Source organism: Sus scrofa, chromosome 1, assembly GCF_000003025.6.
Source record: "Sus scrofa isolate TJ Tabasco breed Duroc chromosome 1, Sscrofa11.1, whole genome shotgun sequence".
NCBI lineage: Eukaryota > Metazoa > Chordata > Mammalia > Artiodactyla > Suidae > Sus > Sus scrofa.
Window position 1 is genome coordinate 240,612,580 of NC_010443.5, and position 12,892 is coordinate 240,625,471.

Consider the following 12,892-nt stretch of genomic DNA (forward strand, 5'->3'; position numbering starts at 1 on the left):
TGTTGAGAGGGTGGTCGGCATCCCTATGGACCTGGGATCCAGCAATTCACACGCAGTCCCAGGCTGGCTCTTTATTATTCAGCTTTGGAATGTTTGCTGGGCTTTGGGGGTGTATGAGAAATAAGACAAGACCCTGCTCTCATAAAATTCACATTCTAGTGAGGTGGGTAGAGATGGTGTGTAAACATATAAGGAACATAATACATACATCACATAATAACAACACAATTTGACATGTGTATCACATAATAGAACAGGACACAATATCACACGTACATCACATATCGCAACACAGTATAACATAGGACACCATAATAGAACATGATAGTATAGCAGGCGCAGAAATTGCTCTGAAAGAATAACGGGAGCAGGTGGAGCTTGGGGACCAGGCCCACTCTCGCTGGTGGAGGTCGGGCAGGCCTCTCTGAGGAGGCAACCTTTGAGCTGAGAGCTAGAGTGTGGAGAAGGGGGCAGCCCACTGAAGTTCTGGGGGAGAGGGGTGGGCTGGGAGCAGCAGGTGCAGAAGCTGGAATGAGCAGCTGTTCTCTGGGTCCAACCACCAGCTGCTGGGGAGACCCAGAGTGAGGCTGCAAGGTGTGCAGGACCAGAGCAGATGCGCCTTGAATGCCAGTATCAGAGGTTTAGCTTATAGGTGCCTTTTGGGGGCCAAGAACTGTCAGGAGAGCAGGAAGCTTGCTCCATCAAGGGGGCTCACTGTGCTGCCCTGTGGAGCGAGGCTGATGTTGGGGGACATGGGAGTGGGGAGCAGGTGAGGATGGAAGGGGGAGGGGTGTAGGTGCTGCTGTAGTCCTCGCTGGCTGGGGTTCATAGTGTCGATGCTGCAGCCTCAGTCAGCCAGTAAATCTTAGGCGAGTAACTGACATGAGGGCAGCTAAGCTTAAGTGAGGGAAAGTGTCAAGGCCCTAGCAACAGGCAGAGCTCTGGCTTGCTTGCTAGAGCCTGTTTCAAACAGAATCACCATCCCTGGGCCACCCATGAGGGTAGAGCCACTGCTGCTTCAGGCTCTGAGGCGGGTCTGTCTGACCTCAGAGCCTGGTGCCTGTGTCCTAATTGGTGGGTGTGCTGGGCTGCTCTCGCCAAATAACAGTGATTTACATTTACATACTTCAAATCTGGAAAACAGACAGGGGCCAGGTGGCAGCTCCAGGGTGCTCAGGCCGGTTCCTCCTGCCCCGAGTCTCTACCTTCTCGAGGATGGTGTGCTGCCTCCATCCGCGTGGCCCAGGCTGGCTCTCTGTCTCCTGCTCACTCCCGTCAGTGGAAGGATTTCAAGGGGACCGGGAGCCACACCTGCAAGTTGCCCTCACATCCCATTGAGCAGACAGGGTCACCTGCACACCAGGCTGCAAGGGAGACTGGACTTGTCACCGTGGTGGCTGGCTGTGTGCTCAGCTGAAAAGCATGGGAAGAGTGAGTATTAATCCCCAAGGCAGCATGCAAGCCAGGCCGGGGGTTGAGGCTGAGTGTAGCCTGCAAGGCCCTGAGTTCTGGGGTCAGGGGTCTGAGGCGCACATTAGTATAACTTGTCCCAGCACCTCAGGCAAGTCACGTGTCTCCTCAGCCTTGGTTTCTCGACTGTGAATGGGTTTATTTACACTCATGTCAGAGACTTGGGGTGAGGAATAAATACGATCCTGGGTAGGACAGAGCCTCATGTGGAAGCATGTGGTGGGCCAGCATCTCCGTTTCCTTGCCTCCCAGGGTTGCTTTAAATCTTTCTGTGTGGATACTGCTTCTGGGTCACTGCACGGCCTAAAATCCCAGCCCTGACACTTTGCAGCCATACAGCCTTGAGCAAGGAGCTTAACCAGTTCCAGCCTTGGCTTCCAACCCTGTAAAACGGCATCTTAGTGGTTCCCACCTCGCAGGGTCATTGTGAGGATGAAATGAGATGAAAGCAGTAGCTTGCTAGGTCAGGGCCTGGCACATTGCTAGCAGTTGTTCAGTGATAACTTCCGTTGTTATGAAATAGTTAAAAAAGCCTGTAATGTGCCGAAAACATTTCAGAAATGTATTCGTTCAGGAGCACATATCAGATTATTTTCTCTTCGTGGCATTACGCAGCTTCTCAGCAGACAGGAATAGGGTCTGAACCCCTTCCAGCACAGCCTAGTTCCCTGTAAATGTCAGACTCTGTGGGGCCAAGGCCTCCCTTCCCCATCGTGGTCATTCGTAAAGCTGGCAGGATGCCTCCCTCAGCCTGTGCTGGAGGAGAACGTCCTGCCCTCCCCTTCTTCCCCTTCCTGCAGTGTCAGTCTGAGCTGATGAGGGGGTGTCAGCCCTTCCAGGGTGGGGGAAGGCAGTTCAGGCAGACAGAAGATTGATGCAGACCAAACCCATAATGAGTGCTGGGAGGCTGCGCCAGCATTTTCCTGTGTGTTCACTCGGCCCTGCCACTAATTAGCCTCGCTGGGGAAGTCACCCCGCTTATTCTAGCCATCAGCTTATGTGCAGTTATATTTAGGGTTGAAAAAAATCAACCAATGAATGTTTCTTTGTTTTTTGTTTAAGTAGCAAGAATATTTAAGGGGGGAGTTCCCATTGTGACTCAGCAGAAACGTATCTGACTAGCATCCATGAGGACCCAAGTTTGATCCCTGGCCTTGCTCAGTGGGTTAAAGATCTGGTGTTGCTGTGAGCTGTGGGGTTGGTCACAGACATGGCTTGGATCTGGTGTTGCTGTGGCTGTGGCGTAGGCCGGCAGCTGCGGCTCTGATTCCACCCCTAGCCTGGGAACCTCCATATGCCATGAGTGTGGCCCTAAAAAGAAAAAAAGAAAAGAAAAAAAAGAAAAAGAATATTTAAGGAAACATTCACAAACAACGAAGCACTTAGAACATTTTCCAAAGTATTCCTCTTCACTGATGATTGAGGAGGACTGTGAGATGAAGCCCATACTGATATGGGAAAATTCTCTCATTTTTATTTTGCCTGAGTGGTTCTCCCTTGCCTCCACCTGACCCATTGAAGGGTGTGAATCCTGGCCTCGTGTCCCAGAGCCTGTGTGGGGAGTCAGGAGTCCCAGGGCCAGCCCTATGTGTAGGCCTTTTCAACTCTTAAGGGCTCCTTTGCTCTTCTGCAAAAAATAGAATAAGCACGTTCTCCTGACAAGTTTTGGATTTAATAAGGATGAGAAGCTGTAGGAGAAAGCTCTGTATCTGGAATCTAATATAAGGCACAAATGAACCTATTTATAGAAAAGAGACGAACTCATGGACATGGAGAATAGACTTGTGGTTGCCAAGGGGAGAGGGAGAGAGTGGGATGGACTAGGAGTTTGGGGTCAGAAGATGCAAACTATTGCATCTGAAGTGGCTAAGCAGTGAGATCCTACTGTATAACGCAGGGAACTCTATGTAGTCACTTGTGATGGAACATGTTGGAGGAGAATGTGAGGAAAAGAATGTATATATATATATGTATGACTGGGTCATTTTGCTGTACAGCAAAAATTGACAAAATATTGTAAATCAACTATAATTTCAAAAAACTCTAAGTGAAAAAAACCCCCAAAATTCTAGCTAGAGGCAGTGTTAAGCCTGTGGACTCAAGCCAGAGTCCCTGCGTCTAAATCATGGTACCTCAGCCCACTTGCTCCGGGACCTTGGCACATCAGCCTCTCTAGCCTCAATATTCGCATCTATAAAAAAAAAAAAAAAAAAAAAAAAAAAAAAAAAAAAAAAAAAAAAAAAAATTTGCATCTATAAAATGGGGACAGTAGTAGTACTTATCTCCTATGTTTGCTGTAAGACTCATGAATCACTTGGGCAGTAGTTAGCATGTTAGGCCTTCTAATGTTGGCTGCCATTATATTACAGTGTCAAGTGAAATATGCTTCTGAGAAAATTTGCATTAATGTAATTTTTAGGAATAAGATTTATGTTACTGTAATTCTATATAAAGTAACATTTTATGATGTATTACATAATTAACATAAATGAACAAAATTTTATTTACAATTTTTCAGGGAAATTATGGTTAGATGGTTCTTGTGCTTTTTATTTAAATAAAGTCAAGGTATTGGGGGGGTGGTAATAGCTTTACTGAGATATATCCACATGCCACATTCACCCATTTCAGAGCGACAATTCAATGTGCGTATCTTTTGAGAGAGCGTCTTTGTGGTTCTAGAATCTTCCACCCCAGCCTCCCCTTTGGGACCTTTGGGCTTCCACCTTCGGTTCTGGGTGCGGTGACAATGTCCCTGGTACAGGGCAAAGGAGGCTTGTGTCTACTTATTCTTCTTTACGGGACAGGGAGACCCTGGCCAGAGATGTGTGGCCATGACCTTCAGTGTCCCTCTTGCCTCTCCAGAGCACCTGAAGGAGCGCCTGGCTATTGAGCTTGCCAAGCTGCCCAAGGTCCGCCTGATCCGCGCCAACAAGAGGGAGGGCCTGGTGCGAGCACGGCTGCTGGGGGCTTCCGTGGCCAAGGGTGATGTGCTGACCTTCCTGGACTGCCACTGCGAGTGCCATGAGGGCTGGCTGGAGCCGCTGCTGCAGAGGTGCGCGAGCTGTGCATGGGAGGTGGGGGGGGGGTCCCTAAGCAAACTGAACAAACTGGAATCAGGTGCTCCATGGACAAAGCCTCTGTCCCTGGGCTTAGAACAGTCCCTACCTCCAGGCGCTGTGGAGGCTGGTAAATGATTTAATACATGGATGGTGTTTAGAACGTGCCGGCACACAGGAGGTCCTAGATGCGTGTTTGCTTTTATGACTGCTTATTATCCACACTTATTGTAGAAAATAGTATGATCAACCAAGAAAAAAATATCATCAATCATAGAGAATCACATTCCTGGGAATATACATTCCAAGCTGGGCTGAGTTATCCATGGCATTCAGTACCTGCAATGCCTAGGGCCTACCCAGGAAACTTGAAACAACTTTATGTTAATTTCTTTTCAAATCAGAAGAGAAAATGAATATAATAATGAATATGTAATAATGAATCTAGCCTGAATTGTGTTTATATCAATATAGGCATACAATTTTTAATATATATATTTTTTGAGTCATGAAAGCATAGTGGCCATGTCTTCAAGGCCATTTCACCTGCTGTCCCACAGCCTCTTAGGCTCACCCTCCCACCTGCCTCTGGGCTGACACTTGCTCTCTTCTCTTCCCTCTCTCCCTTACCATTCTCCTGATTCTGCATCAGGAGCTGGGCCGGTAAGCCCAGAGCTCCTCCAGGTGGGAGAGGAGGGTCTGAGGTCTCTGTTTGGTCCCCGCCCAGCCCACCGTGTGGAGTGGGTGAAGGGCTGGAGGATCAGGGTCTGTGCATTTGGCAAATTGCTTTCTATGGGCCTACAGCTTGGTTTGGTTGTCAGGGTCTGTCTGGAAGAGCTGGGGACCCTTCGCCTCCCTTCCTGCGTGAGACCAAGCTCTGCCTGCCATCTCCTGCTGCCCTGCCTCTCGCTGCCTCATTCTCCCCCCCAGCTCTGATGAGCTTCGCCAGCAGCAAGGACTCAGGGTTTGTCAGGCCAGTGATGGAGTATGAGATTATTTAGGACATAGTGACAGCTGGGTGTTCCCTCTGGGACCTGGACTAGTGGGTTAGCCTTTCCCCCTTCCCGCAGTGTACATACGGAGGGCGGCCTCTAGGCCTGTCTGAAGTCACGGTGGGGGCACTTTTCCCCTTTAGCTGAGTTATCAATCCCACCTAGAATTTTGCTTCACTCCAGCCCACCCTTTGGAGAAAGCGAGGCAGTACCACCCATCCCCCCATCACATCCTTGCTCCAAACCTGGAGACAAAGGGATTCTCTCCTAGTTACCTATTAGAAACAACTAGGTAACTTTTAAAACCCCCAGTCTTATGGCAGATTATTTGGATCTGAATCTCTGGGTGGGCCCTGGCATGGTCCCTGACTCATAAGATGCCAGAAGCCCTACCCAGTTACCACTGCTTCTGGACCTGCATGTTCTTTAACCATGAATCAGAATTCTTTATTTCAAGTGCTGGCTCCCCCTGGTTTTCCTTTTCTTATAAAAATTAGGCTACTCCTGGTTCTAATCAGCTTGACTGCAAGTCCCATGTTTATAATTTATAGGTCTCGAATTCTAAAGAAATGCTTCTGAAATGTAACTCAGAGAAACAGAGTGTTCACACATGGTGCAGTCTCAAGTCATGTTTCCTGATGTACTGTCAATGCAAAGAAGCACAGTCTGGAAGCATGCTGAAGGTTGACTGCACTTGTAGGAATGATGGTGGAGGGAACTGCTTAAGCATGTGCACAGGCTGATCCCTGCAACAGGAAACTATCTCATTTTATACTCTAGGTAACATTTAATAATTATAAATATTAAAGAAAAGAATAGCAGTAGTTCTAGGTTCTTTGCAGCCTCTTATAAACATTCCTTTAGGGAGTCCACATTAACCCTACGAGTAGGAACTATTGCTCAGTGTTACACAGGAGACAACAGGCTCTGAGAGGTTAGGTGACTCCACTTACATCACACAGTGAATTAGGGGCAGGGCTAAAATTTAGCTTCGAACTCCAAAGCAAACCCTTTGATCTGGGTACACCTCTGTTCATCGGGACAGAATTATTTCTTGACTTTAAAATGTTTCATTGTAATTAAATGAAGAAATCTCTTGCAGTCTTGAGAAAGTGAAAATCTGCTCTCTGTTTTTCATTAGCTTTGGTTTTTACATCATGACTTTTAGACAGGGATTCAGGTTTAGCCAGAATAATCCTAGATGGAATCAGAATATTAAGGCTGTGCTGACTACTCATGCAGTCTATGAAAATATGACTATTCATGTCAAGGCCAGAATCCTTGCTTCCCTCCTCCCCCGCCCCCGACCCCGTGTCCCCCGTGATGCTCACCTGCCAGGGCTGACTCGATTGCAGACACCTGGAACAAGAGAAGCAGGTCTTTCTCATATAGGTGTTCCTCTTTCTAGTAGACGGCTGAGCAGAATGAATTCTCAGATGTCCTAATTGTCCTCCTGCTGCCTGCACACATTGGACTGAAGGGGTGTTCTGGGTGTTTATTTCAGGATTCACGAAAAAGAGTCGGCAGTGGTGTGCCCTGTGATTGACGTGATCGACTGGAATACCTTCGAGTACATGGGGAACTCCAGGGAGCCCCAGATCGGCGGGTTTGACTGGAGGCTCGTGTTCACATGGCACGTGGTTCCCGAGAGGGAGAGGCTCCGCATGAAGTCCCCCATCGATGTCATCAGGTCAGGGGTCGGCCTCTCTGAGCATGGCTCATTGCGTCTGGCCGACTTGTCAATCAAGGCCCTTAGGAGGGATGGTTAGCTGCTGCCTCTCCTTGCTTTTTCCAGAGTATTTGTTTATATTTATGAAAAATCTTTCCTACACATGTAGATTTTATATTGATATATATGTTTTTATTTTAAAAATTGTGGTAAGATATGGACTTCCTGTCGTGGCACAGTGGAAACAAACCCGACTAGGAACCTTGAGGTTGCAGATTCGATCCCTGGCCTCACTCAGTGGGTTAAGGATCTGGCATTGCCATGGGCTGTGGCATAGGCCAGCAACTATAACTCCCTATGACTCCGATTAGGGGAACCTCCATATACCGTGGGTGCAGCCCTAAAAAGACAAAAGACAAAAAAAAATTGTGGTAATATATGGATAACATAAAATTTACCATTTTAACCTTTTTTTTTTTTGGCTGTGCCTGTGGTGTGCAGGAGTTCCCAGGCCAGGGATCTAATCTGTGTCATAGCAGTGACCAAACTTGATCTTTAATGATGAGGGAACTCCTCATTTTGACCATTTTAACCATTTTTAAATTAACAGTTCAGTGGCGTCAAGCACATTCACAATATTGTCAACCTCTACATATTTCCAGAACTTTTGCATCAACCTCTGTAGAAACCTATACCTATTCATCAATAACTCCCTTTCCTCCCCTCTTCTAACCTCTGGTAACTTCTGTTTTACTCTCTGTCTCTCTGGATTTTCCTGTTCTGTATGCCACACATAAATGGAGTTGCACAGTATTTACCTTTTTGTGTCTAACTTCTTTTCCTTAACACGGTGTTTTCAACGTTCTTCGAGAACTTCATTCCTTTTTATGGCTGAATAATATTCCACTGCATACACATCCACTTTTGATTTATCTGGAGACCTGTTGATGAACAGTTGGGTTATTTCTTCAGTCTGGTCATTGTAAATAATGCTCCGTGAACACAGTGTACTACTATCCTTTTGAGTCACTGTTTTCAGTTCTCTGGAATATATACCTAGGAGTGGAATTGCTGGGTCATATGATAATTCCATGGCTAATATTTTGAGGACACACTGTCAGGCACCTTTTGAACTGGGGTGACTGATCCTGGGGGCGCAGGGGCCAGCTTTGGCCAGCGGCTAAGCCTGAGTCTGAGTAAGTGGGTTCACGTGGGGCTGGGCTGCCCTTGTGCTTGAGGTGTTGGAGTAATAGTTTGGCTTTCCTCTCCTTCTGAGTTGAACCACAGATGGAGATCAGACTTCAGCTTTATTGCTGGGGTATTGAACCGGAAATGGTGTTACAGATCTGCACCCATGTCTGGCACCTGGCCTTCTGAATCTTTCCACCTGAGTCCTGACCTTGGGAAGACCCGCTACTGGCTGGGGTGGAACGAGTGTGGAGATAGTGCTTAGAGAGGGGCTGGAGAAGTGAATGAGGCCAACTCACATCCAGCGTCGGAGGCCAAGGAAAGGGGTTTGGACTTAGCCTGAGTGGTTAGAAGCCACTGAAGGCATTTGAGCTGGAAATGACCTCAGGCTGTTATATTCTTTAAAGACTCTGCTTGGGGGAGTCTAGAGGGTGGGGGGCCCAGAGGGGTCAGGGCTGCAGACAGGGGCACCACTGGGAGGCATTGCAGTCTTCCAGGTCAGAGGTGATGGTGCAGGAGAAGATGGAAGGACATGGTAGACGCCAGAGATGTTGAGGTGGGAGAATTGGGAGGAACAGAATGGGAAGGGGAGGAGGACTCAAGGATGGCATGTGGGCTTCTGTGGGAGCCCTGAGCAGAGCATCCTACCCAGCCCCTCACTCAGCAGGTTTGGAACCTGAGGCGCTGAGTGGGAAGGATCTTACCCAGGTCAAATATGCAGCTTGTGATGCTGATATGAACTCCACACCCCCACTTGTCCCCACTCTACACACACACACACACACACACACACACACACACACTGGCACATTGTGGCCAGCTGTCCTTCCCCTCCTGTCATATCCCTAGGCCTCAGTTTTCTTATCCGTGAAATAGGTTTCCTGCTGCTTACATTGAATTAATTATATCCACCCTGTCTGTTTCTTAGACTTTTAGAATGAACACGCATGAAAGTGCTTTGTAGTCCAGAACCTTCCCTACCTTCCCTTCCACGGTCTTGTGGTCCTGTTCTCACTGGCTCAGAGCTTGGAGAGCAGGGAAAGCCAATACTTGGTCAGAGCCCAGAAGCACTGCTGGAAGATCTTAGCATTTCAAACCGTTAGGCTCTTCATGTTACATATTTCCCCATTTCTGAATTTCTTCCTTTGCATCTGCATCTCTGTGGTGGGTGGACCCTGCCGCTTTCTGCTGTGGTTGGATGAAAGCCTTGGGCCACTTCTGAAGGTGCCTTTTCCTAAGTGAACCTGACAGGGAGAAAACAGGGCCGACGGAGGCGCAGGCTGGAGCTGGCCGTGTGGGTCCTGGCGGTGGGGCCTCTCCAGCAGGAGAGGCTCAGGCCCTTGGGGAAGCTTTAAGATGCCAGAATTGTCTCTTTCGGCCTCCAGAGGGCATCAGTGAGTGCTGCCCGGTGACTCTGTGGCCAGGGCCACTTCAGCCAGGTACCTGCCATCCTCTCAGATTCCTGGTCTCTCTTCTCATTTCTTCTTGTATCTGTGCTGCTAGAAATAGAAGGGTTTCTCTCACCCGTAGGCCTTTGCCTGTGCTCACGTCTTCTCGGAAATCCATTCCATTCTCTCCTTGGCTAACTCCTCTTCTTTCTGCAGAAACTTAGAAGCTGCCTGCCCCCGTCTCCTGGCCTCCTTTGTGTTCCCACTGGGCCCCAGGTCACCCTTAGTCACTCCACAGAGTTCTGTGTCTGCCTGGTGAGATGTGCGTAAGCCTCCCCAGGGTAGGGCTGTGGGCATGTCAGTGACTCCAGCCCAGCTTAGCACTCGGCACAGAGTGTGAACTCAGAGTACGCTTTTCTGGGGAGATGGTGGGAAGGGATTCAACTCCCTGTGATGGTTTCCTGCTGCTTACATTGAATTATGATTCACACACTTCTAGGTCTCCAACCATGGCTGGTGGGCTGTTTGCCGTGAGTAAGAAATATTTTGAATACCTGGGGGCTTATGATACAGGAATGGAAGTTTGGGGAGGAGAGAACCTCGAGTTTTCCTTTAGGGTAAGTATTTCAGACTCCTGTTTGGACTCATTCTTATCCTGTTCTCTCTCTCTGGGAATATGGATTTGCTAGGAGAGCCTGGCAGACTTGTCCTCCACACGGACAGTTTATCCAGCGATCTCAAAAGTGGTACACGCATCCTGTAAACATTCTTGCCTTCCTGTGTGACCTTTAAAAAAAATACACTTTTAGGAGTTCCCGTCGTGATGCAGTGTTTAGTGAATCCGACTAGGAACCATGAGGTTGCGGGTTCGATCCCTGGCCTTGCTCAGTGGGTTAGGGATCCGGTGTTGCCGTGAGCTGTGGTGTAGATCGCAGACTCAGCTCGGATCCCACGTTACTGTGGCTGTGGCGCAGGCCAGCAGCTACAGCTCTGATTAAACCCCTAGCCTGGGAACCTCCATATGCCGCGGGAACGGCCCTAAAAAGACAAAAAGATTAAAAAAACCCAAAAACCAAAAAATACTTTTAACTGACTTGGGGCTAGAAAAGGTTTTGCAAGTCACCTAGGTCTTTCTTCTCACTCCACAGAAGGGAGGGACAGAGGCTGAGAGGTCACTCAAATGGTGCATGGCAGAGACTGGACTTTTTGATCGCAGGTCCCTGCCTTGTGATCCCATGGTATAGAGCCTTGATTTGCTTGACTGTTCAATAGAGTAGCCTCTTTATTTGGCACTGTGGCTTTCAAACATGTAAAAATTGTTAGGGAAATTTGTTAAAAAGGCAGATTTATAGGCATGGTCTCTGGATAATCAGATTTGATAGATTTAATAGATAGTAGGGGCAGGGAATTTGCCTTTTGTAGCAAGTCCATCTATTGATTCTGCTCTATGGGATCCACAGATGCCCCTTTGAAAAATCCTTAGCATTTTGGTGGATTTTCTAGTTAACTGGATTTGCATTTTAAGTATCAAAAACTTATGTCGATGTTCCTGCTTTTAAATAGAAAATTTAGGGAGTTCCTGTCATGGCGCAGTGGGAAAAAATCTGAGTAGGAATCATGAGGTTGCAGGTTCAATATCTGGCCTCGCTCAGTGGGTTAAGGATCCGGTGTTGCCATGAGCTGTGATGTAGGTTGGAGACTCGGCTTGGATCGGGCATTGCTGTAGCTGTGGTATAGATGGGTGGCTACAGCTCCAATTAGATCCCTAGCCTGGGAACCTCCATATGCTGCGGGTGTGGCCCTAAAAAGACAAAAATGAAAAAAAAATATAAAAATTTAAGAATGTTTTTGGTTTTCTTGTTTAAAAAGAACAGGGAGGTCCCTGGTGACCTAGTACTTACCTACCTGGCATTGTCACTGCTGTGGCTTGGGTCACTGCTGTGGAGCAGGTTTGAGCCCTGGTCTAAGAACTTCATGTGTCGCAGACTTGGCCAAAAAAAAAAAAAAAAAGTGTTAATAAACAAGACTTTGGGAGTTCCCTTCGTGGCTCAGCAGTTAACAAACCCCACTAGAATCCATGAGGATGCGGGTTTGATCCCTGGTCTCACTCAGTGGGTTAAGGATCCAGTGTTGCTGTGAGCTGTGGTGTAGGTCGCAGATTCGGCTTGGATCCCATGTTGCTGTTGCTGTGGCTCTGGCGGAGGCCAGCAGCTATAGCTCCGATTCAGCCCCTAGCCTGGGAACTTCCATATGCCGTGGGTGCGGCCCTAAAAAGCAAAAAACAAAACACCTCCCCCCCTCCCAAAAAAAGCCAAGACTTCGGCCCTCCACTGAGGACTCACATCCCCCATTATAAGTTCCCAGTGCTATCCTTGTTCATACATCCGGGGGACCCTAGCATGGAAAGGCTCCAGATGACTCTGCCTGCTGAGTTTTGGGGTGTGGCTTTTAATGGTCTTTCTGCCTCTTCCCTAGGTGTCAGGCTGCTCTGCCTGCCTCTAGAGGCTCTTCCTTTCTCCCTTCCAAACCTCTCTTCTTACTTGCTGCTTTCCTATCTTCTGTGGCTAGGAGACCAGGTAATCAGCCTGTGCTTCACCTGATGAGTAAGTGAGCTCCCAGCAAGCTCCATTATGGGTACTCCTAGGAGTCAAGTGCATGAGCCTTACTGCATGGACTTCAGGGTCTGGGTTCCTATGGATCTTTTGTCTTTGGGGTGGCTTTCTTGCTCTTTGACTGCTTCCTGTGTCCTGAGTGTCCTGGGGAAGTGGCCTGCCTCATGGGGGGGGAGGTCTTGGCAGGGAGCACCCTGACCTCTGCACCCAGCCTCCTTGCTGCAGGTGCTGTGGACCAGAAGCTCGCTCCCCACTCACTCTCTCCCATCTGCCTCTCTGTCTACAGATCTGGCAATGCGGGGGGACCCTGGAGATACACCCGTGTTCCCATGTTGGCCATGTTTTCCCCAAGCAAGCTCCTTACTCCCGTAGCAAAGCTCTGGCCAACAGTGTCCGCGCAGCCGAAGTATGGATGGATGAATTTAAAGAGCTCTACTACCATCGCAATCCCCATGCCCGCTTGGTGAGTTCTCCACCCCACCTATGCTCCATCTGGCCACACCCAAACAAAAGT

General features: G+C 48.4%; 1 protein-coding gene across 1 annotated transcript in view; it reads left to right on the forward strand.

Annotated features, from left to right (window-relative positions):
* The window catches only part of GALNT12 (polypeptide N-acetylgalactosaminyltransferase 12), a 44,203-nt gene that overhangs the window by 17,157 nt on the left and 14,154 nt on the right, over positions 1-12,892 (forward strand). Inside the window, 4 exon segments of the mRNA XM_021066576.1 lie at positions 4,336-4,525; positions 7,026-7,211; positions 10,266-10,383; positions 12,665-12,841. Coding sequence (XP_020922235.1) covers positions 4,336-4,525; positions 7,026-7,211; positions 10,266-10,383; positions 12,665-12,841 — 671 coding nt within the window.